Below are 26,558 nucleotides of genomic sequence, written 5' to 3'. Positions count from 1 at the left end.
TTTTTTCAAACCAAATGAAAGCCACTTTTGGACGTATTTTTTTAATAATAAAAATGATAGTTACAATATAATTAACTTATTACATTATTCGATATCACTTTCCTTGCAATTGGCAAAAATAACGCAACAAACGTTATTGTGCAATAAAATCTGAATGTGTGCAAAAACACTTATAGTAGTAGGTACACATATAATGGAATAAGTACAATGAATCCAAGAATCACAAAGTTTGAGTAAAACGAATCGGTCCGTTGATTTTTCTTACTAACTTTTGTGGTCAGATATTGTTAACGTCTTCGAGTATCATAGAAGTAATTATTACGATGGATGAGGGTAAGATATTGCTTGAAACTTTGACTAACTTTTCCCTAAAATAATAAATATTTTCAATTGCCAAACTTATAAAATTTAAATGTAGCTGTATTTTTCCGGGTTATGTGGGAAGTTTGAGTTAAAACAAAGGCTTGAAAGTGAGGTTTTTGACGAATTAATCACAGCTGTCTTAAGTGCAAACAACAACAATATCCGAAACGGTCATTTAGAACTTGAAGACATTCCGGAGAACCAGTTTGAAATCCTCCGGAAAGTGCTTCTAGAAGCCGATCTCGATTATCTACAGTTGACGTGCGATAACTTCTAATGCAATCGGGAAAAGTTAAAATACGATTTTCTCAAACTGAAAGCCTATTAGAAGCGACTATTATTATCAATGGGAAAAATTTTGTCAAAGTTTTTCTTGGTGAGGACCTCTTCGTTATGTTAAAACTATACATAAATTTTTAAGCACCATTTTCCCGTTAGAACATTTCCTATATAAATTTGAAAAAATAAAAAGGAAGTATTAGGCTTCGTAGACCTAGGCACTAAATCAACGAAATTGATCTAAATTTACCGACAATCGACTAGGTCAAGTCTATTGGAAGAACTCAAACGAATATGTATTTGGTGTTGATTTAGTGTGCACAAAAATGTAAATTTCGTCGACTTTTTTCACACTGTCGTTGTGAGAAATGGAAGTAATTAAAATTTATGGCCCTATTGTCGGTTGATTAATTAATTTGTAACACCTTTTTGACACAATTTGTAATATTTCTAAAACTAATCACGTGGGTAGAAAAATACAAAATCTTAAAATTTAAGGTTGATGTCGCAATAAATAAGCCAATAAATGTGTTGGTTCAATTGTCAAATTTCGACCCCGAAAACAATAAATAAAAACTTCAACAACGACAACAATGACAACACTTTAAAATTTTCAAAATCTACTTTTGTCAAAATTCGTATATCTTTAAAGTTCAAAATCGAAGCTCAAATTGAATATGGCCGAGCGGGCACTCGAACTCTCACTATCATTTTTGAGACTACAACAATCTAACGACACACAGAAATGTATTAAGAATTGTTTAATCAGCCTTTTCTTTGATTTTCTCGAAACGAGTCCGCCAGTTATCGCGCAAACCAACGAATCTGGTCTTCCACTAGGAAGTTTTGTGCTTCTTTTTCGGATCGCGTCGACGCTCCGCCTCCGGATTGATCAGAATCTTGAGATCCTTGTAGTCCAGCTGCAAGTACCATTCAAACACTGTTAGGCGCCCCCACGGGGTCGACAGCGCCCAGGCCAGTAATTTCGCCCACATCTGCACAGGCGTCAGATTCAGTAACTTTACCACCGAAAAGCTCCAAGCTACACCTACACCCCAAATGAGTTAGTGACTATTTTCCTCAAAACGACCCTACAGATTGTTAAAGATGTTAAAATTTGGGTGATGGCACTGAACGCCTATGAAGCAGATGTGAAGAAATTAGTGACAAGTGACGCGGATAAGGCCGATGACCACTTACCAACATTTCGTCGTCTGGAACTCGGGATAGCAAGTCTAGAACTTCGTTGTTAGGAACGGAATGTGGGCGAAGGATTCGCCTAAAGAATTTGTTCGTTCCCCAAAGCATTAGGAGATATCTGATAGGAATTAAGTATAGGACGATAGTAGCAGCGACCAGAAGACCAATCGCTATCCAAGATAGGTAGGGAACGGTGAAGTTGAACGTGCTGAAATTGTAATTATAAGTAAGTAAAAAATTTAGTAATGGTAGTTTAATGTAGTACTTTTTAACGGCTTCGAGAAGAGAAGCTATACGTCCTATGGCATTTTGGACACCTTGCGTGACTTCCTGTATTGCCTGTAGCCTTTCTTTTAAACTCTTCTTCTCTTCCTGGAAAACAAATATAAATTCATGTTGTCATATCATCAATTTAGAAATTCGACATTTACTAAATTTCAATTCATCGTTGAAATAAATCGGTGCTAAAAGATGCTGTTTTATAATGAAATACATAGTTTGAAGTTTGGAATGTAAATTTTTGTGACATTCTTTAGGTTTAAATAAAGTTGAGAAAAACATGAGAAGAAAAAATAACATCACAGATTGAACCGTAAAAGATTGCTTTATTCTCTTAAAACTTGCATTATTAAATATTTTAATTAAAAAATATAATAAAATATAAAAATATCTCAATCTTTAAATACAGAATTTAAAAAACAATTAAAACCTTTGATTGTGGCCCTCTACTATCTACTACAACATTTTAAAAAAGAAAACCAAGAGAGCAACAATATACAGTGAGCGGCAAAATTATGGAAGAATCTTATTTATAAAACTGGAAATATTTAGTTTTAACAAAAATGCTTGAATAGGCATTTTTTTAATAGAAAAATCTCAACTGGATTTAAAATTGTATGTTTGTTTTCTGTTGATATTATTTTACTTTTTGGATTTTTTTCGAAAATTTTATCTAATATTTAAAATTTTGGTGTTGTCATTTCGAAAATTAGATATATCAAATTGGCTAAAAAATTAGGGGTTTCCATTAAAAAAAAATGTTGACAACAATACTCAAAAACCAAAAAATGTAAAATTTTACATCAAGTTGAAAATTGCGCATTTTTTAAAAAGAAAATCGATCTCCTCGAGGATTTTTGCCAAAACAATTTTTTCAGTTTTAATAAGATTATTCCATAATTTTGCCGCTCACTGTATTAAAATAAAGACATTTCTCAATTTTCATTTCACTCTCTTTAATAATCATCATTATTATGATGTTCACATAAACAGTGTCGTATTATTTTCTTTTATGAGTAGTAACGTTTCTAGACATCACATGTATTGATCCCAAGTCGTTGAAATTTTTATAAATCCTAAAACTTACCTTTTCCTTATCATCGTCCTCATCATCTTCGATATCGGAATCTGCAGTTTCATCCCACGGGATGGAACTCGGCCCCGCTAAAATCCTCACAATGTACTGTTTAAAAAATATTAATAATCCAGCGATAGGCAACATCCACGGCTCGAAATAGTAACACAGAACAAGAAAGAGAAGCAGCGCTGCAAAACTCTGAATTTTGGATTCCCACTCGAAGCAGTTCCTGAAAAAATAATACTAACGCTTCCGTCTCAAACAACTTACGATTCAATTACTGGAAGATCTTCCCGAACTCGTAAAAATACATAATGAAAACTTTCAGTCTTAGAACGTTCCTCACGAAAACTTGCCGCTTAAATTTAACTTCGCTTTGCATGTATTTCTCTTCTTTAGGATTAAGCGTCCTGATGCAGGCTCTGATAGGGTTCCACGCAAGATTCATTTCGAGCAAGATTTGGGGATTGTTGCCCTTGGCTCGGCTTCGTAGTTTGCGGTCCTTGAGGGCATACCAGCGTTTCTCACCGTTTCGAATTCGGAGTAAAGGAATGACCACTCGACCCAAAAACTCTACTTTGTGGTCACGGTCTTCGTCAAAGACCGTTATGTCGAGGACGTTGTTGATGTCTTTGACGTTGAAAGTAAATATTTTTTGCCAGGAGGGTGACAGTGTTTTGTATTCGGTTTGTGTTTGCAAACGGGCGTTTCCTAGCTCGAGAACACAGAAAGGGTCGCTTTTGCCTCCCAAATCAGCTGCGGCTAGACCTGAAGCTCGGTATACTTTGACGGTTAGGTGGCCCACGTCTTTGATGTTGTGGAATGTTCGGTGCCAAATCTGGAAATTTTCATGTTTGAAAACAATTTACCAAGAATTGAGACGTAATTACATATCTATTCATAATATTTTCCACTTCGCGAGAGTTCTCCTCGTAAGTGGTCAAGTCTGATATGGTTTCGGAAGCAGTGGTTCCACTGATGGTGAGAAGGAGGTGCAAAGACCCAGCACCATCTTCTAATTGTTGCCATAAACTGTGCGTTCGTTCGCGTTCCAAAGTCGTCAAATCTATTACACACCTAGAGATTTATAGTTAATAATAAATGGCAATTACCGTAAAAAAGACTTACCTTCCAATAAAGTCATCTCTTGATCTATCTTTATCCCAGACGGTGATTTCGAGCTGTTGATCACCGTCGTCGTATAAATGAAGATCAAACTGTTCTAACCATCTTGGATTTAACGATCTCCACACTATCCTACTTTTGTACTTTTCGTTACCTAATCTGATATTAAACAGAGTAGAAGAGAAACCTTTGAGAAAATTTAATATTTACCTAAATTTTACGTATGGATCTGAGGTGCCCGTTTCAGGGTCGCAAGCTAATAAGTTTTTACCTTCTACTAACGCTATGGTCACTACGGAGCTCCATATTTGTGATTTCAGTCGTTTATTTACATCTGCTACTCTACTGTTCTTTTGATAGTACTGAAAATATAAAGTATAAATTTCTCCTACGACCATATACAAAACTAGATCATAACGCACAATTACATATGCGCGAAAATTGGCAATATCGTACGAGGTCGAAAACCTGTGCGATTTGTTTTCGCACTGTGTGTTAGAAATCTAACGCACAATTCACACTAGAATGTTTTGTATTTTTTCATTTAACGTATTTTTTTTGTATCCATTATAAAAAATAAATCGTTATTCAACGTATTTTTGTATCCATTATAAAAAATAAATCGTTATGAAAAAAAATATATGTTCCTAAGAAAAAAATTATTTATGGTCGTAGGAAAAATAGTGTACAAAACTTGCAGGAAAGTGTCTAACGCACTTGCGGTATTGCCTGCACTCCTCGTGCGCAAATTTCCCGCTTGTGTGTTATTTATCACTTTCCGTGCTCATTATGTAATATACTATTTCCTACGGCCCTAACAGAAAGTAAGTTTTTCCATCCTAATTTCCGAAAGGCCAATTACCTCCCAAGGTAAAAATTTTGTTCCCTTATCTGTCCAAATTACATTAAAAATATTCCTTATCTCTCAAAAAGGTAAAAATTTTACTTCCTCATAGAAACGCAAAAACATGCTGCTAGATTTAATAACGAAATTGAGATATCAAGAAAAATTGTTATTTTTGAAGTCTTTCTTGCTGGATCGTAGGAAATATTATATGTATTAAACTGGAGGAAAGTGCCTTTTCTTCCCGCAGGTGGAGGCTATTACTGTCCGAGGCTTCTCGAAAATATACACTTACCTCCCTTGTAATACAAATAACTATAAATTTTTCTATTTCGTTGTTACGAAAATGAAAACATCAGTTGCACAAAATACAATTTGTAACACTGTTTTTGGCAATATTTTTGCCATCACTGGCTGCATACTGTCGTTTTTAAGGAAAATATATTAATAAAAAAAAGATTACAAAATGTTGACATTGAAAAATAGAATAATTCTGTTTCTATTCAACATCTAGATGCCATATCTTCATTTTCATTGATGTATTAGTTGAATTAAAATTTTTGTTAGATAAACCCTCCATATTATTTTAGTGTTTACCTATATTATGTATGTATGTACACACATATTTAATATAAGCGAAAATAAAAATGTTCAATAATAATCAACATTAACATTTTATAACGATTCTTGTTATTTTAAATTACTATTCATCAACAAAAAAGCTTTTCTATCGATTTTTAACAATTCAATTTTGTTGAGTTTTATTTAAAACAGACATTTTATATTCGTTTTATTAAGTCTGCTTTTGAGCTTCGTTCTCTACAGCAACTTCTACTAGTAATATGAAACGTTTACAAAGCAAGTGATGAGTTGATCTTTTCAACATTATTAATAAAGATGAAGCTCTTGTGTATAGCAAGCATTTCTGGAGTGCAGTTTTTAATGACAAGATTTGAAAAATCTCTGATCTCAGCAACACAAACAAACTAAATAAAACGTCATGGATGAATCTATTGAAGTGTGTTATTAAATTCTTTTAAGTTCTTTCAATTCACTTTGTATTTTCAACAATTTGCGTGAGTAAATACTTTTCCCACGCCACCAACATTTTCCAGTTAGTTAAAATTCTCTTTTATACTACGAATATGTGGTTTAGGCACGTTCTATTGAATATACATCTATTTTAGCATTTAACATGCAACATGTAGGTCCTACTCAAACAATATATCGATTACTACTCTAGATAGGGTAATTACTTTTTATTAAAAACACTACAAGCAAAAGGTTTGCCTTTTAATTATGTAAAACAAAGTTTTTCCAAACTAAATCACATTTCGTTGTTTGGGTTATTTACAATGCAAACCACCCACGGTTCGCTAACAGAGAAAAGTTATTTGCTGTACACACTAAGCGAAATCGATAAAATCACTTTCTATAGCTACATCCATTTATATTTTAATTCCTTCCTATAAATCAGTAAAGAACAGAGTACACGACATTTGCTATATTTACTGCCCTGCATACAGATACGTTAAAGCAATAAAATAATATAAAAAAAGCTTTTGTTGGAAAATAATTGTTACCTGTTCTTTGTCCTCTTGACTCTTGGGATACAATGTAACAGTTAGAAGAATCTCTCCTAGTGTCGTGTCAGGTCTGTCAGGATCGTGTAAAACCATTGTTACTTCAGTTGCCCTTCCCAGATCCAGCGTGGTTAGATCCAGAGTTGCCGATCCCATAAAATCGTCCTAAAGAAAAATAAATTCTTCGTGGTATGAACTATATTATTCACTTACTTGAAGTCCCCAATCGTAGTCGAATACTTTGATCTGAATAGGAATGAATGGATCTTCGATCGGAACGGTAAAACTTTCGTCCCATGTTGGATTTAAATCTCGATAAACCGTTCGTGATTTATAAATTAATCTACCACCAACTTTGAACTTGACGTATGGATCGCTTAACCCTGGAACATTTTTAAAATGTTTGAATATTAAGTGGGATAAAATCCATAACAGATTAGCACATTTAAATATGGAGCATTATGGTAGCTTACCGGTGTTTTGTCGATTTATGCGGCAAATTTTGCCGTTAGTCTTAGTTCCTCAAACCATTTTTTCTAATATTCCAATAGTTACATTAACCAAGTCGCCAAAAATTTTTATCAAAAATAATAGTCTTGAAAGTGCGTTTAGCGACTGCACATAAAATGACTTTAATTTATAACTTCAAAAATATAAAGAAAGTTGACAAACGGTTCATTTGCTTTATGTGTGCAGTAAACTTTTTATTATTTGTTCGCTTAGTGAGTCTTTAATACACTTTTATGGTACATAAACATTTTAATCAAAACCGATTTAAAAATATCGTAAAACAAAAACAAAAATTGGGGTGTGCACGTCTGACGTATGTAAATAAAAAAATATAATGTTAGGTATAGTTTTTTGATTGATTGACTGAAAACATAAATTAATCAATAGTGCAAGTAAAACGCACTCAATATTTTTTTAATTTAGTAATAGTCGATTATTTCAATTAATTTTCAATTTTTTTCAATAAAATTTGCCAATGAGTAAAATTATCTATAAATAACGAACAACAAGTTTTTAAAACTTAGTTGTGATTAACAATGTTTGTTCTAGAATTGAATAATCATCAATTCATAAAATTTTCATTTTGTTCTTTGATTTTGATTTTAATAAGAGATAGATAAGAGCGATTCTGGCTCACTCCGTTACCACTTTAACATTGGTAACAATAACAACTACTACAATCAATAAAATAATCCGATTTTTTGAGTATTTCTCTATGGCTATGGCTTATAATATGTGAAAAAATAAGAAGTATAGTACATATTTTAGCAATAATTTAATTAGCCTAAATTAGAAATTAGAGATGAAAATAAAAACAACAGTAACAATTGTTTGCAATTCTAGTTACGTCCTAGACATTTTTGTCGCTGTGTTTTAAAAACTTTTGACATTTGCAGAGAGTTTTCTAGTTTGTTCACTTCACCGTGACCTGCTACGAGTATTAGTATCAAGACTAGTAATTAGTATCAAGATTACAGTTAAGAAAAATGTTATTCTTAATAAACGGTCACATTTCAATTGTACCTACTTTAAACTACACTATTTTTTTTCATGAAGTATTTAATTTACGAAAAAAACGCTTGGTTTCATACTTTTTTTCTACGTGTACCTATAATAACATTCAATTTATATCCTGCCAGCAACAATTCCCATATCTCTATTTTGTGTCAAATTACCCGTAGTTGTTTTCATTAATTAAATATGGAGCTTAATTGAGACTAATTAAACTATGAAGAGTCTCTCAATGATGACTAAGCACATCACACAATAATTATATGAAGACCTGCGAGTTATTGGGAGATGATAATGAAAGCGTTGGGCCTCGTCCGGCGCATCCACCAATTTTACACACGAACGAATTTATCGATAAATCAATTGTCTTTTAATTACTAACTTAAATTGATCAAAGAGAATTAATTTCCTTGTTGGCTTCATGCTGCTTTGTTTTCTTCAATTATCAAAGATTATCTCGGTGAAGAGATGTTAGATAAGTTTGAACGTAAAGAGAATTACAATTTAGAAATCTATAAAGCACAGAATAAGGTTAGCTTACTGGTTTTATTTTATTGTCCGACTCTCTATTGAAACCTAATAGGTTTCTTAAATTAAAACATGGCTCTGTGAGGGTTTTACGTCTTGCAATAGGATTTAATTTTTGATGTTGTACTTGAAGTAACAATTTTTCTTTCTAAAGCATTAAACAAAACAAAGATTTGTAGTTGTTCTCAAACGTGATTGCAAGACGCTTGTCGCATGCTAAAGTTGTTGAAATACCAAAATATACAGACTTTTACTATACTTTATATTATTTTGGTCTTTATGTGACATTGTTTCACGCTTATTTATTTGAGACGCAATGTTTTTCAACCATTCCTTTGTAGAGAAATCTTGAATATTAATTCCTTCCAAAGCAACGGAGTAATCAAAACATTTCTACAAAATTCTACAAACTCATTAACTTAAACTTTTTCATATAATGAAAAAATGCTGCAGCTACAAGTGTATCTTTCAGTTTCTACAATACGAATTTAGAGCTATAAATCCAACAAATCGTAAAATTCAGCCTGAATGTTTATTTCGGGGCGTTTTGTTAAATACGACTAATTTAACTTATTTTATGAGAATTAAAATGAGTCTCTAGCCCAAATAATTTATAATAAACCTAAGATTTGTGGAATGAAAAGAAATATGCAACACAAGAGCCGTTCTTTTCAAATGAAACATGAACTTTTGACATTTTCTGTCCAGAAGCCGCAATGTCTCTTATAACATCAGCTGTTAAATACTGCGCTCAAGTTTCTTTTTAATTATGTTACAATCCCAACTCTTTATACTCGTATAATAGAACTCACACTACTTGACATGTGATCCAATTTAGTAAAGTACTGGTCTGGTACATATGCCTTTAACAACCTTCACGAAAGTTTCAAATTGTCAGTGAATAAAGAAGCTTGCCTAAATAAATCATGTTTTGAAAACTTGAACTAAGCAGCTAGTAAATTCACTGAAACAAGAAAAAGAAATGCAACCTAATATAATCTAATTTCTTTTGTACAGGATGTTTCAGAACTCGCGCCCCAGAGAAAAATGCCAGTAGAGCATAATAAGATAAATAAATAAGATAAACATCATGAACATGGAAAAAATGTTGAAAAACACCTATCTATAAAAATTTCGGTTTCAATCTTGCACTTTGACCCTATCTATTTCTGCTGGAAAAATAATTTTACAAGTTTTTTTGCTACAGACTATTAAAAATTTTTTGACGGAATTTTTTAAACATGTTCCATGTTCCTGATATCTTATCCAACATTTTGAGTTCTGAAACATCTTGTATAAAATTGCAACTTGAAGTAATTAATTGATTTGCAGTGGGATTTAAACAAACTATACCTTCAATATAATTTTTCTCTTTTACTCGTGTTTAATTTCCATTATTTGAAAGAAACAGAGTTTTAATGTAAACTGTCCGTTTTTAATTAACTTCTTGCGCTTAGGGCTATCGTGTAGGAAACAACAAAACTCGTTTGGAAATAAACTCTCAAGTGAACCGCCCCTGGCCAAAACTCATTTAATTCGTTTACACTTCGTTTGAGAAAATATGAAGAAGATAGCACCAATTATTTTTGTGTCGCTTTCGCTACATTTCAGAATTTTAATCAAACCTTGTTTCGAGTCGCTATAGAGAGCTGAAAAGTGCGTCCGCTGTTCTAATCCTATTTCTAAATAATGCAAATTCACACTATAAACTAAATTACCGTTTTTGTCCATGGCGACCAATCCATTTCCCCTACGTAGATGTATCCGTAATTGAAAAAAGGAATGTTGACGTAAAACTGCTTCGCGTCTTCTGGAGATTTCATCGTTGGATCCCAGCTGAAACAAATCACGGACATTTAGGTCCATTATACAGTCAAAATTTACAAATTACTACTTTATTTGGTTTTATTATGCGATTGGTTGCCAACTGTTGAATATTATCAAAAACTCCAACTGATTAATTAAAAACTGTTGTGTAGCGACAAATACTTGTGTTGCAGGGGCGTATTTTTTTTGGGAAAAACAACTCAGAGTGCCTTTTCCTTATGAGGAACAGTACGCGTTAAAAATAAAAAAAACAAAATAAAATTTGAAAAAAATTCCAAAACTCTAAAATTGTCTCCGTACCCTGCATTTAAATTAGGTAGCTAAAGAACTCGGAAAACCGTGTACAAATATGTACTCTCGCTGGTAATGTCAACACCCGTTGTAAACACAAATCCCACTTCAGCTGCATAATCTGCAGTAATTATGTAAAATAAAGTGTAATTTTCAACGTGGTGAAAGTTCCACTTACGGGAAGAAGGTCGAGGCCGGCCACGGCGCTGGTGGTGGGCACACGAGGCTTGGGGGAGCCGCTGGGTGAACTGGTATCACCGCCGCCGCCACCACTGGGACAGGCACGGCTTAACGGCGAGTCTGGAACAAATATGCCCATCACGCAATTTCGACGTCATGTTTATTAATAGTGTGTACTACTAATCATTTTAATTACAGTTTCTAATTACTTACTTATGCAGTCATCTAACACGGAACTGTTTTTAAATGAAGTAAATTTCATTTTGATAAGAAAATTGAAAGTAAAAAATGATTCCTTCGAGCCGGATTTGAACCAGCGACCTATGGATAGCCACAATGAAATGCCTCTACAGTCCACCGCTCTACCAACTGAGCTATCGAAGGCGATACACTTTTGGATTGTTTATAGCAATTCGAACGAGTTTTTTTGGTAAAATGTTTTGAACTAAGACATTGAGATTGCTTATTAATTATCATGTTATTAAAAATGTAAGGTCAAGGTATGTTTATGTTCTCATAAATTTACAAGTATTTCGTACTACAATATTATGATAAAAATGCTTACAGCCCATTATTTTTGTTTATGCATATTTAATTGTTTAATAGTAAGTTGCAAAAGGCATTCTTTTAAGCAAGAGTTTGAAACTCATATACCAGAGAGACACACAATTGCATGGTGCCCTTCTGTATTATACATTTTTTTTCAATTTTGTGCTTTTTATACTGTTTTCAAGAAAAAAGGAACATTTTTAATTTAGAGAATTTTGGGTCAGTTGGTGACACGTATCAGTGTTATTGATGAAGCCGTTGGGAAATTCAACTCGAATTGACAATTGTCATTGTGGGTAATCTGGAAATGAATTATCACCGAAAATTGTTATTTTATTTTATTTACTTTTATTTTTATTTTATTTTTTAGAATCATAACTTGTAGCTGACAATTTTTCAAGGTGACCAAAACTGTCACTGAAATTTAATATTTCTTAAAAGTCAATTAAATTTAGAACAGGAAATTACCTCAAATGGGTGCTAATCTTATTTTAAGCAATTTCCGCTTTACTTCACTTAATCGTATCAACATTAAGTGCTAAAACAACAAATAGTAACAAAATTAAACGAAATTTATATCGAACCATAAGGTAAAAATTTACGATATTTGTAATAAAACGAGCAAACACACATTTTTCATTTAACAAAGAAGCACTTCTGAAAAGCCACACCTGTCGAAAAGTTCAACAAGTTCTCTTAGAGGAACATTCCTGTGAGTTTGAGAAAAATGGGTTAATAGTCTGTGGCTGACCTACATAAAGATAAAATTTGTAACCCTGTGGGACTATAAACATCTACTCGTAGGTTCGAGTACAATTTTGCAATAAAAAAGATAATATAGATTTTTCCAAAAACAACGAACACATTTAGGTCGAGTAAAATAAATACCTCAGCTCAGTGTTCAGGAAGATGTCACTTAACTTCTAACACTTTATACTCATTGTAATGCATTCTTTTACAAAACAGTTGAGTTGATAATAGACATATCATCACTTTCTTCAATTGCATTTGAATACTATATAGAGAGTATTCCAATTTTTTCGTCTGCCAAAAAATAAATACATCTGGTTTTTCTTTATTTTTTTTTATTTATTCTCTTAGAAATGATTTGTAGTTTACTAAAAGAATTTTAGATGCAAAACTATCAATCTAAATTAACAAATAAATGTGTAATGTACAGGGTGCTGCATTTTGGATGTCCGAATAGGGAATCTCCGAAACTAAGAGGTTTAGCCAAAAACGAGTAATACATTCTGGGGCTCATTTTTTGAGAAAATAATATTGGTTAAAACCGCATCCAGCTATCGTCTTTTGTTTGCGACTTATAGACAAAAATTGACATTTCAGCGGAATCTAAAAAAATTCATATCTTCGTTATTATAGAAGACACAGATTTGAAATAAAGACATTATGCAGGCACTTTTTTACGTAGAATTTAATAATGTAGTTAACATTTTTTTTCAGTTGTTTGTTTTGCCGTAATAAAATAAATTTGTATTTTTTTAAATGGGAATCATAGATGATTATGTCATATTTAAAAAGCTTGTTTTTTTCTTATCTAAAAATATATATTTGTAAACAAATTATTATAATACATTTTTAGCAAAAAATTATCTTTGATTTTTGTTCGTAGTTGGCCATGAAAAAATGTTGCATTTTCAACTAAAAGGATTTAAACTATATTATATTCAACCAGAAAGAGTTTTCTAATTTCTAAGTACTAAATAATGAAAAAAAATGCAAAATACGTCGTAAATCAACTTATTGGCGACTAATAATATTTTTTTGTTTTTAAACAAGCTAGCATTACCATTGTAACTTCTAGTGACACATAGAGTATTGTAAAAAAAAACGCTTTAATTCTTGAATAAAATATATTTTATATGACACAAAAATGACGATATGATTATTCAAATATCCTAAATCCGTCTATGTAGAACGTTATCCTACCTATTAGACCATCAAAAAAATGTTTTTTCTAATTGTGTTGACACATTTGTTTTTTATATTTTTGGATTTTTTTTAAATATGTTATAATTTTCTTCTGAGGCGCTCGCATATTTGTTCAATACTTCTACCGTATCGTATTTTTTAAATTCTTATAATTTTATCTATTTTTTCATCTATTTTACAGTTCACAAAAGTCTTATTGATTATTATTTACACATTTGGAGTGAAATAGTTTTTCCATGGCCAACTATTATCAAACAAAATATGTATTTCATTTTTTAAGTATAATTATACTTAAAAAATGAAATAATTATAAAAACATATTATAATTATAAAAAAATTATAAAAATATTATAATTATAAAAACATATTCTGTTACAAATATATATTTTTGGATCAGAAAAAAATAAGCGTTTCAAAATTGCCATAGCCGCCTATGATTTTCATTTAAAAAAATACAAGTTTATCTTATGGCTAAACCAATAACTGAAAAAAAAATTGTTAACTACATTATTAAATTCCTCGTTAAAAGTGGATGTATAATGTCTTTGTTTCAAATCTGTATCTTCTATAATAACAAAGATATGATTTTTTTTAGATTTTGCTAAAATGTCAATTTTTGTCTATAAGTCGAAGACAAAAGACGATAGCCAGATGCAGTTTAAGCAATATTATTTTCTCAAAAAATGAGCCCTAGAATGTATCACTCGTTTTTGGCTAAACATCTTAGTTTCGGAGATTCCCTATTCGGACATCCAAAATGCAGCACTCTGTACAGTATAATTTTGTTTTGGAAATAAATTGGAAATATGAAGAAACCTTGTGCTTATATTTGAAATAAAAATACATTTTTTTATTCATTATCTACGTAGTGTTTTATTCTTTGTTCGAAAATAACAATTGTACGTTAAACAATTTTTTACTTTTCTTTAAAAATACTTCAAGCAGCCAAATTTTTTGTCTATTAAAGTCCTTCTAAAATTCTAGTGCACTTATAAAATTTTAATTTAGAAGCTCGTTTGTGTAAATTGAATTAACCTTTAACTAGCAAACGCTTTTATTATTTTCCCATTTTGCTAATAAAAATTAAAGACTTGAAAAGTTTCAATTAAATTTTGATATTTTCATTACAGCATTTCCAATACACGCTTGGTAGTAATACGGCAGTTCAATTGCCAAAACTAATCAAAATATTAATTTCAGACTACTAATGCAGTTTCGTCTAGTTGCAATGGAGAGAAAGCCAATAATGCTTGAGGCACGAAAATACATTTTCAAGGCTAATTTAATTGTTCCTAAATTAAATAATGTTAAACCCTGGAGGTTAAAGTTAAAATATTAGAATTTTGTACAACTCAGAAAAGTTAATAAAACGATATTTTGGTGCCAGTTAAATTATAATTTAGGTCTTTCCATATTTACGAGAAGTCTAGAACAAAAACGGCTTTTCAGGAATAATTTCGTACATTCTTTTTTTCTTCTTGAAGAATTACGTTATTATAAAATATTATTATTTGTTAAAACATCTGTAAAATTTATATCTATTTTACTTATAATACTTACAAATGTTATAAGACAAGTTACTATTATAATTTTTGAAATAGACAATAATTAATACGTTGTGTGTCAGCGAACTATCATAATAAAGCAAAGAAACTTAAAGCAATTTACCAACACCTAACTTGAATGATAAAACGCCACAAACAGCGGAACTCTTTTGAATTGCAAATTTTACAAACACTCTTTAACATCATAAATATTTTTTTAAAACTGGATCGAAGCATCTCAAACACGCGATTGTTACCATGTTGTGTTATTTTGGACGCGGTTCCATTTAGTTTATTTCTTTAACTGTCTACTTTTAAATTAGTTTCAATGAAGAATGATCTCTGAATAAACATTAAAATTTCACAAGCATCTAAAAATCTATTCTTGTTTTAATAATTTAAATTGAATAAAGTATATTTAGTAATATTATACGAAATGAAACTTGCACTGGATAAACAAATTACCATTATAATCCCAAATCAATATCTTTTATCCGCAAACGTCACAAAAGTGACCACTTTTATGATTAAATGTCACTTTTATGTTGTTTCTTTCTTGTCTCTACTTTGTTTATTACCATTGAAAGTTTTAAATATTTTTTGAAAATATACAATTTATTAACCGAGGCATCGCCGTCTCTATAGAAATAATCCTTTTCTCGCCTGGGCATTTCTTGAGTTCAATTGATTCCCGTTGGCGCTTTAAACTGGGGAAATTTTTTGACACATCCAGTTTTTTAGCTTAAACGGTTCAACCTCATAATATCAATTCTCTCTGGAGTATCTTGTTTTGTTGTATCCTTCCTTCCCAGCTTTTATTAATTGCGTTATTTTTCGTTAATAATTAAAAATCATTCAGTGTTTCCTTAGTAACCCCCGTAACTAAGAAAAAATCGGAATCACTGCTCCAATGCATTTTTTACGAAATGCCCAAGCGGAATATTGATACATTTCATTAAGGAGGTGGTGAACCAAGGAATCTTTCAGCCACAGGGAAAACATGTCTATTGAAGTATTTCCAAAGAATCGTTCTAAAGTGTCCTAATGAGAAACTTTTTTGTGATTTTAAGTTGAATTTTATTCTCATGACTCATGACATGAAGATCCACAATGAAGTGACTCTGGATGCAACATCATCAATAGGTGGTAAATATATTATTATACTCCTATGTATGTGTTCACAAAAAGTCAGTCAATGTTTTATTAATCCAAGAATGATTGTGTATGTGGAATGTATAAAGTATAAAAATATGGCTTCTGATTTATTTGTGAACTAGGAACAGAAAAATTACTTAATTTCTGTCGTTATTATGATTGTTCTGGTATCTTAGTGAAATTCAGATGAAGCAGTTAAAAATAATAACATCTCAGTTTAAAATAATAAATACAAAATGATGCTTTGACATTAATTTATTTCACAACAGTTGTCATACAATTTTAATAAATAGTAATAGTGTATCACGTTTAAAAAAATACTTCAATTATTCTTTACCCGAAAACTTACTCGTATCTCTCAAAAATACAAAATAATTTTTTTACCTAAGAACTCACCAAGTATGTTGTTTTAAAGAAAACTACAAAAGAACTTACGCGGAGCATCAAAAAACATCTTCCAAACTCTAACAATAATCTCATCGCAGTTACAGCACAGTTGCGAACATTTAACACTAAACGTAACCATCATTACTGAACCTTGCATAAGTTATTGATGTAAAATATAGCTATTTATTTGTTTGTTGTTACAGCAATGTCCTTTATTGAACGACATGAAAATCGCATTAGAAATAGAAATAATTTATACGATTGCAATTTGTCGAAGAAAGTCAATGCCAATGACGCCAAAATCAATGACTCACCTGTACGAGTGTGGAGTCGATGTCTTGGACTCTGGGTGCTAGGGGTGCTGTGGTCACTGCTAAGATCGGCAGCGTAATCGGTGGAGTCTTGGCGGCCAGGAGATTTGTGGCGACGCTCGCGTTTGCTGTGCCCCCAACGACTCTGCAACACACACCAGATACGAGTTTCTAAACAGACTAACTATACGGTGAGCACGCGCGACGAACCACGTTTCTTAATTTATCGCTTTCATGCAGATCGGAGGATGAACCAATAGATTTTTATTTAATTAACGATATTTTAAATAAAAATTGTAAACTCCTGAAATTAATTTTCTTCAGCAACATAGGTGGTGTCGTGGAATTCCCAGATGGATCCTATTTGAAATCTGCTTTCTGAGGGGATTGGAGCAAAATCCAATTTATGTAGAACAATACTCGTTATTCGCTTGATGAATTTTTAAAAACAAGAATTTATTCAGTCTGCTTTTATTTTATGTATTTTTGTTTACATGTTACAAGTACGTATCAAGATATTTTAACTTGACAGACTATAATAATACTTACACATAGCTTTTTAAATTAGTTATATAAAGGACGTTTGTTGCTATAAATATACAGAATTATCTTAATACAGAAATGTTAATTCAAAGGAATCTTGGGTTTTACCCAAATACCCACTATGGTCGTCTTTAATAGTTATTTATAATAAAGGGTGTTTATTTAAATTTGGTGTCATAGTTTGGCGGTGATATGAGTGTGTTGTGAATGGATCACAATTTTTAATACGCCCGACGAGGTGTCAAATGTCAGATTAATAACTTTCAATCTATGGTTAGTTCAAAATCGAACTTTCATGGACAGTTTTAACGTTAAATTAAAAAAAAAAAACACTCGTTATATTATAAAGGGTCTTTTTTAAAACTTGACGTCGCAGTTGGCCGTGACAAGCCCGTTGTGAACACACCATGAACACATAAACAAACCAACATAATTTTACAATTAAAATTTTAGTAGTATTTACAAAGTTAACCATCTTCATAATCTTAATCTTGGTGGGTTCGTTCACAATCAATTTTGCAAAGCCAACTTCGACGTTGAATTTTAAAAAGGACCCGATACGTGCGGTAGGTACAGAGTGGTTATAAATGATTTTCATCTAGCCAGCTTTGGAATTTTTTTGCATGTAACTTTATTTGTGCCGCTCTACTTTTTTGAAAGCTCTAGTTCTGTCATTAGTGTCACTTATTAATTAATAATAAATTGTTGTTAATTAAATTTTTATTGTTTCAACTAATTTCCAATAATAATTGATAATAATGTATACTTTGGAAGAAAACAAGTTCATAATTGAAGTCTATTTTCGAAATGGATGCTTAGTAAACGGCGATTTTTTAATTTTGAGTTACAACAAGTAGGTACCTCTATTTTCGTAAGGCGGCATTTTTTATTTTACATGGAAAATTCACAGCTGGCTAGATGAAAATCATTTATAACCACTCTGTATAATTTTACAGCGTGAAGTTTTGCTATTGAAGTTCGAAGCAAAGCTGAGAGCTTTTACAAAACTGAACGCTGTAAAATACCTAACGCACAAATAATGTTCAAAACATTTTGACCGAAAACTGTTCTTCGATTGATTTAAATTTCGATGTCAATAGATATGGCTGATCTTCTCCCACCATTAATGGACTTTATTTGCCATAAAGTATATTTTTTTGTCTAAAATTTTCTTGTTATTTTACAGCAATGTGTGCGCGAAACTGTATAAATGCTTCGTAAAAGTCAGATGCCGTAACTGTCAAAAATGTCTAAATATATCGATTATAGTTGTAAGGAAAAAATAATATTTTTTTGTTTTACATCTAAAAGAACGCTTATTTCGATACCAAAACCGCTGCTCTCATGAGCTATTTCAACATCAATTCGGGTGCTGAAATAAACTAGTACAATTTGCATTGTAGAGGTTGGTAATGGTGGTTTACAGCAGCGTTTTGAGCGATTTTTCTTGTTCAGGTGTTGTGCATGAAACATCTGCAGTATTCAATAATGCAAACTCGAAAATCGAATTTTTCAAATTTTTGTGACACAAAAAGCACAACTTTATTAGGGCAAAAGTTTCTAAATTTTAAAAAATCGACTTTTCTGTTACAAAAATAAGTAAAACGCAAAAATAGAAAAAGCAGCAAACATCGATTCAGAAATAATTTTTTTATATCATTTTCACTTTTATTGGTTTTTATTGTTGTTTTTCTACTGATACTTACACATTACTTGTTAATGTAAAATTATAAATTAATGTCATTAAAAAAAATGATGCGCCCCCGGGTGGGCTCGAACCACCAACCTTTCGGTTAACAGCCGAACGCGCTAGCCGATTGCGCCACGGAGGCGATGCACACTGTCTTCTTCATATGATACAAAAATAAAACACACTAATCAATAGAATAACACTACACTAGAACTGAATTTTAGATTTGAAACTTGATATTATGCTAATAATTTAGAAAAAAAATTCAGTGTATTTTTTTATATAAAGTAAGCTTCGGAAATTAATGATACATGAGTCATCAGAGCGAGCCATAGCTTTTTTTTTATTTATATTTTTTAATAAATTAAGAGCCGGTTTATAAAACATTTAATTGCAATCAATTTTTAATTAACAATTTGAAATTTGACAATGCAAAGTAAATGCCAACTCAATTCGAATTAGTTTAATTTGCCTTTAACATTTACAAAATAAAAAAAAACGTAAAAATGGATGAGAAATAGAGCGGAAATAGGGAGACAAAACACCACGGCCGATAAACGAATCATTATTATTAGCTCAACCAACCGTTTGGATAAGAGGTGAGCTTATGGGATCTAAAGCACATTCAATTTTTTCGTTTTTTTGCGTAAAGTGTAAATAAGCATATTAAGTTTTACCTTAAGTTGTGCGAAAAAACTATGAGCTTTTTGATATACTGACAGATGCGAGACTTCAGGGGGAGCTGCAGACCTAGGACGAATTTCCGGCATTTCTCTAGGACTGCTTAACTCGGAAGTGGATTTGCTCAAATGTCGGGCTCCAATCGTTGGTGTTGAAGACATATTATTGAATTCGTATGTTTCGAGGGCCCTTTCTGCAACAAAAATAAAAAGTGCAAGTAATCAAATGAAAAAAAGTAGATTGCCGAAACCCGGGATCGAACCAGGGACCTTTAGATCTTCAGTCTAACGCTCTCCCAACTGAGCTATTTCGGCTTGATTTTATTAACTTTTACATGTGTTATCAAGGCCAGAATATTTGTAATCTACAAAAAAATTGTCCGTTTATTTTAAATTAATTATTTATTCGCGGTTTAAATAAAAGTAATAAAAGCCTACCATAACCTATAAATAAAGTTTGGCTATAACTCATGTTGATTGCAAAAAAAACCAGCATTGATTCACTTTATTATATGACTTATATGAGTCATGTACACAAAACAACTGGCAATTCTGTTAAAAGAATCGAATAACTAACATCAAAGTCTTATCAAATAAATGAATTTTATACTTAGTGAAACAAAAACATGATTTTTTCAAAGCATGATTGATAAGCAACCATTACGTCAACAGTACATTTAAACCTTAAAGTTCTCTTCTTAATTAAATAAATTAATCACCAAGGACAACTGCCTGCTGCAGTTTTTTTTTTTTTTTTTATAAAAATAGGAATATGAAAAATAAAGAGTACAATTTCCAATGTATATTCTATGTCAAATTCCCAGATCTTATTTTAAAATTAGGTACATTCTGCAATTGATGTGTCAAATAAAAACAGAAAAAAACCTCTTGACATTAGCTTTGTGGTTAATTTATTTGTATATTTATAAATCTCAATGGAAAATGTAATTAAAATCAAAGTGCAACATGTGTTCACTTACATTCTTTTTGCGATAGATATAAGGTCTTAGAAAAATCCAGCATTTTGTTTATGTTATTGTTAAAAGTGTATCAAAAAGAACGAGTAATGTTGAAAGATATGGATGAAATGGTGGGAAATGTAAATTTTAACGCAAAACACGTGGAAATGATAAAATTTGCAAGTTGTTATGGGCGCAGCTGACGTCTCTAAGTACTTGTTTTATGTTTGACAGACTGATAAGATTTTATCTTTATATTCAATATATGAAGATAAAAAGTAAAATTGAAGCCGGAAACCAACACCCTGTTGAGGTTTGTAAGGGCAAAACCAACCCCCTATCTTCCACAGAAACAAAAGTATTAGGTACGGCTGAAATTTCAACATCGCAATTTGAGACTGATTCAAGTATATTCAAAAAATAAAAAATTTCTTTGTGTTTTACATTTAAAGTATTTCACAAAAGAATAAATAAAGATAAAATGTAAAAAATGTTTAAAAAATGTGTTTTAAAAATAAGCTTTTATTTAAAAAAAAGGACGAAAAGTAAAAGAAAAATTTTTCAATCGAAGAAGAACATTTTTGCTCATAGTTTAAGTTTTTAAAATTTATAAAAGCTTTGGGAGTGGTCAACTAAGCAAAGTAATTGTGTAATAATTGCAGTGTTATGACGGCTTTTTGTACAATTTTTTAAAATAAAAACTTTTTTTATTTCTTCTGTTATGCTTATATTTTTATTTGGTGTTTATAAAAAATACATAATATGAGTTCTAAAAATTAAAAAATAAACCTGAAATATCTTTCCTCAGCATTAATAAAGTAAGAAGAAGCAAGAAAGTACAGGGTGTTTGAGGATTGCGAGCAAATATTTTAACCACTAATAGAACTCGGCAAAAAAAGCAACATTCGTTATTCCAACTTTTGTCGAAAGCACGTCATTTTTGAGTTAAAATTAAAAATAAATTGAGGCTGAAAACCCGTCCCCGCCTATGTCTTAATACGATGTTTACGTTCATTCATAAGAAAAAACTTTGGTACGTAAACAGCGTAAAGACAAAAAAATTATCGCTACATTAGGGTAGATCAGTGTCAATGTTAGTGGGTCAATACTTGCTATTATAAAAAATTTCTCGAAATATGGTCATTCGTTGGCAATGCACACTTCTTGTACTCTTCGGGCTAGGGAAGCTTGCCTTCGCACACACAGCCCTTCGAAGGTATAAATTTGAGCTGCGTACACTAATTCACTAATTGTTTCATGTGAACCCCCTAAAAACACACGTATTTAAATCTGCTGATCGCGGTGGTCATTGGCGACCAATCCATCCATCTCTAGGGAAACTGACACGTGTAAACAAGTGATAATTTTTTTGGACAAAAAGTTTCCTTTTTTCTGTATAAAAACTTTCACGGTCAACATTCAATGCAATTTATTTTCATTGATATTTTTACTTCCAACTAACAAGGACAGATACACTGAACGGCTCGTGAAAATCATAGGGGGGAAATTGCAAAAATAAAATTTTGATACGGAATTTGTTTGGTCTTCAATTCGACTTTTCATAACAAATGCTCTTAGTGGTTGAAATATTTGCTCGCAATCCACAAACACCCTGTATAAAAGCTTGCTTATTAGACTATTAAATTAAATATTCATAGTCATAAATTTTTATTATAATTGTAGGATATTTAATGTAAAGCTTTAAGAAACTTTTCTCTGATTTAGTTGTCCTGTAATGCAATTTTTCTCAATTATTTTGTCTCAGCATTATCACAGTTTATTATTTACGAAAACAAGATTCTTACTCTTCCATATTTTTGTAAATATGTAACTTGAAAACGTGTTCATACTATAAGTTTAATTTATCAGAGTAAGTGAGGTTTATATTAAAAAGCGGGATTTTCACTTTGTAATTTAATCCATTTGCAGAACTTATTTGTACATTATTTTCCAACTGTCATCATCAGAATTAAAAACTTTTGAACTCAGTAAGCCAATTAGTAACAGAAACAAATTCCACCAAAACAGCATTTTTGCAAATATTAAATTCTTATTTCAATACCTACATACTATGATGTACATACTTAGTTAATAGAGCTTTCTACTTTAACTAGATATTTGAAATATCGAAATTGCTATCATTTTTTCTCTAGTGTGACAATTATTTTATATGTATTAAGGTGGTTTCACCTTCACCTACTTACTTTATGATGACCATAAAAATATGTTTTGCACTATCCGATCTAAAGCAGTAATAATAATAAATCTTTGTTTCTGTAGTTGGTATTAGATGGCAACACTTTTAAAAATCTTATCACAAATAAAGCTTTAGTTTCATTTATCGTCGAGTTTTGTGATAATCTTCCAGGAAATTATGAAAATCGGATGTCGTTGGGTTGGTTGCTGATAAAATATCTCTCATGATTTAGGTACAAATAACGACTTTTTTAATTAGTGTTAGCTAAAAAAATTTCTGAAGACCTGTATGAATGTTAAATATATGTACTTTTAACTTGTTTTCGGTTTCAATGTCTTTTTTACCTTTGCATAAATGTGTATTGTTGGTCGGTTTCTCCCTACAATTTACCTTACTAGCTTAAAGCTTATAATAAAAGATATGAGTGCTTAAATTATCGTTGATACGAAGTAAGAATTTAGTGGTAATTAAAGGAAATGAGGCCTTGTCAAGAATAATAGAGTTTATTACACTTTTAAATCAATTTCATAGGGGGTGGTTATAAACTTCCAACCTACAAATTAATCATGTATTTCGTTTAAACTAAATTTATAGTGTGGTCAGGGTGCCATAAACGACTAAACAATGAATCGTAAAGTTCTATTAAGCCAAAACGAACTAACTACAAAATATTTATACCACTTCATTTTATAGCAATATCAAAAACTATACGAGTTTTCACCCTGCACCTACTGTCAAATAAACTAGCTATTAAATTATATTTTTGGAGATCCATAATAAAATAAAGGCAAAAATGTGAGTCAGCTTCCATTTGAATTTGATTATTCTTTTTGAACTTGCCGATAACATTGTTTTCATTCCTTTTTTATTTGAATACATTATTGGCTCCGATATCAACTTGTGTGTATAAGTATTTATAACAACATGCACTCTGTGACATACAAGGTGAATAAAAAGTATGGAACCAAGCGTATTTTTTAATCATTTGCCTTCAGAAAACAATAATAATTAATAAAAATCAAAGTGTTATTAAACTTGTGAGTGTGATTTGAGAATGAAATTTTGTTTTGTGTTTGAGATATGTGATTATTTTTTTTGTCAATGGCAACATACGTGAAATTTTTTTTCGATAAAAAATGACTATAGTTGTAATCCTTCTATCCTTTGTAAAATAAATGTTTTACAGTGAGTTGCCATTTGAAAATTAAAAATTTTACAGAACTGAAAAACAAGAAAAAATTTTTTAATTTCATTTTTTGTTTACGCTTCCTAAAATAGCTGTTTTAGGGACTCATTCGAGTCATCTGCTATTCCAGACTCCGCTTCACCTCATCCGGAAACAACAACGGTTCGTCCTCAATAACTATATTTTAGGTACTTGTAATAAAAATAACTATTTTGTTAAAACGTCACATTTTATGGTACTTTATTAATCATCAATTAATTTTTCAAAAACTAAATTATTTAAGCAAAAAAACGTTTGGTTTCATACGTTTTATTCACCCTGTATGTTTACTTGACTTTCTGTTGTGTTAGGTAGTATAAATAAGTCATCCTTAGAACATGTTTTCCTTCTGAATGAATCGAATTGGCTCATATGCCATTTTTGGGAAGTATTCTACTTATGTTTTTCGACTTTTAATGTCCAAATCATGGTCCAACCGAAAATTTTGTGGAAGATATTGTAAATAAAGTCAAAATTTTATTAAATTTAATTTTGTCCCAAAAGAAAAACTTAGTAAGTTAAAAAAATATTATTTATTTTAAAAACATTACGAGTAAAAATAAAAACGTAACTTAAAATCAGGTGATAATAAATTAACATTGAAATCACTTTTTTGGGGTCACCACAATTATACTTGTATTTCTGGTTATAATGTTGTTTGTAAAATAAACGTAGATATAGTGCTATTATTGGTATCTACCTACAAATAAACGAACAGCAGGAAAAAGAAATAAATCATTAAAAGTAATTCATTTGATTGTCCACATCAGACTTTTTAGCTCAAGTGTAAAAAAAAATATTACAGGAATAATAAGTCTGATAACATCGCTATCATGAATTCGTGCAGTAATGTTATTTTTGTAATTTTAATAAAAAGATAAATTGTTCAGGATTAACATGCACACATTAAACTAGGAACCAAAAATCTTTAAAAGGATTTCATGTTAAACACGGGTTTTAACAATTCGACAAGATACCTTTAATTTTGCATATTCGCCATACAAAATACGAGTACATTTCATATTACAAGTAACCTTAGCCTATTTAAATAGTATCTATAGTTATCATTGTTATCATGCTATCATAATCAATAGAGATATACGATAACTACTACTTCTTATATGTTATAAATTTTTATTTCAAAATAATACATATTGACATGTGTAAATAAAAACCAAAATCTAGGGAAAAAGAATTATAAGCTTCGAATAGCATCCATTCCTATTGGAATCCAATTGGTGGTGAAATAAATGTTATTTACCTTTAATTGATTGATCTTAAACAAGTTTGTAGCTGTCTATAGGAAGAAAACATCAATGAGTAGGGTAAGTTTCTGTTTAAACAAAACATAAATAATTGAATGAATGGATAAAACTAGCTATAACACGTTAAAAATGTATGCTACTCGTATAAATGATTAAAAAGAACTGATATTTGAGACGTCAAATACAGGGAACTTCAATATAAAAAAAAACAGAACAACGTTATTGGGTCACAATTTTTGAGGCTTATGTTGAAGGGTAAAGATCGAATTTTATTAATATTTTTATGTGATTTAAAAAACACGACAAAATATCCCAATGCTAATTAGAAAATCAGAATTGTATCAATGATTCGGCATGCAATTCCAGGTCAAATAATTAGCAAATTAAAAACAGAAATCGCTTACTAGAGGGTGAATCACAGTGTTTAGACGGAATCATGATAGGAAGGTGCTAAGTGTTAATTCCTCCAGCTAACTAACACAGAACCGCACTAGCACATTTGCACCGGCACATGCCAGAGCCTCTCACGGCCCGGCTAAAAATCCCTTCAGTCGTATTGTCGTTCACATTTTTGCAAAAAAAACATCAGTTTCACTGATATCAGGAGTGTTTTTCCGTATTTTAAGGTTATAATCGTGCATGAACATGCGATACAAGCGACGTGCGTCTATGGACTGGCGCTAGTAGGTGGCAATATCGATTCGAAAGCAGACTAAGAAACATTTCCGCAGGAAAATTAAGACTTTGGATGGACGAATTTTTTTTCTGAAATTGGATTCGGAATTGGAAAGAAGTGTGGGCTGTCCACTCTTCCCAGGGGGTTTCCGGTGGTAGGTCACCACACTGCAGCCACCTGCGGGGTTAGGGTGGAACAGGTCACGTGTACACTGCAGGATATCATAGAATTACGAAAAAAAGAGAGGACTTTGAACCGGATGATTCGGGATAATCGGTGGATTATGTGAGAACAGGTGACATTTGAAGGCATGGTAAAGAAGCCCT

At 31.3% G+C, this 26,558-nt stretch overlaps 1 protein-coding gene and 3 non-coding genes across 9 annotated transcripts; all 4 read right to left on the bottom strand.

The window, feature by feature from the left end:
• Positions 1–31: 31 nt before the first annotated feature.
• LOC123010459 (multiple C2 and transmembrane domain-containing protein) lies at positions 32–26,211 on the bottom strand. Of its 6 annotated transcripts, none has more exons than XM_044407360.1 (15): positions 25,961–26,211; positions 19,908–20,104; positions 17,001–17,142; positions 11,097–11,218; positions 10,519–10,636; positions 6,965–7,134; positions 6,752–6,916; positions 4,535–4,686; positions 4,328–4,483; positions 4,090–4,276; positions 3,481–4,037; positions 3,209–3,428; positions 2,108–2,214; positions 1,843–2,050; positions 32–1,637 (listed from the first exon to the last, which is right to left on the bottom strand). In XM_044407360.1, the coding sequence occupies exons 1-15, from the start codon at positions 25,992–25,994 to the stop codon at positions 1,479–1,481; spliced, it is 2,694 nt and encodes an 897-aa protein (XP_044263295.1). In that variant the 5' UTR covers positions 25,995–26,211; the 3' UTR covers positions 32–1,478. The 6 variants fall into 6 exon arrangements, with proteins under 6 accessions (XP_044263295.1, XP_044263294.1, XP_044263297.1 ...); XM_044407359.1 differs by lacking the exon at positions 25,961–26,211 and adding an exon at positions 20,349–20,434; XM_044407362.1 differs by lacking the exon at positions 25,961–26,211 and adding an exon at positions 20,349–20,434 and having other exon boundaries at positions 32–1,562.
• Trnay-gua lies at positions 11,392–11,482 on the bottom strand. Its single transcript is given in 2 exon segments — positions 11,392–11,427; positions 11,446–11,482. It is a non-coding gene; the product is annotated as a tRNA-Tyr (tRNA).
• Positions 19,299–19,372, bottom strand: Trnan-guu. The gene has a single exon. It is a non-coding gene; the product is annotated as a tRNA-Asn (tRNA).
• Trnaf-gaa lies at positions 20,153–20,225 on the bottom strand. Its single transcript has one exon. It is a non-coding gene; the product is annotated as a tRNA-Phe (tRNA).
• Positions 26,212–26,558: the final 347 nt, after the last annotated feature.

Source organism: Tribolium madens, unplaced genomic scaffold (assembly GCF_015345945.1).
Source record: "Tribolium madens isolate multiple individuals breed KSU strain unplaced genomic scaffold, Tmad_KSU_1.1 Scaffold_91;HRSCAF=231;Tcas5.2_LG7, whole genome shotgun sequence".
In the NCBI taxonomy this organism is placed as follows: domain Eukaryota; kingdom Metazoa; phylum Arthropoda; class Insecta; order Coleoptera; family Tenebrionidae; genus Tribolium; species Tribolium madens.
The sequence above is the reverse complement of the archived record's forward strand: the minus strand, read 5'-3'. Positions and strand labels throughout refer to the sequence as shown.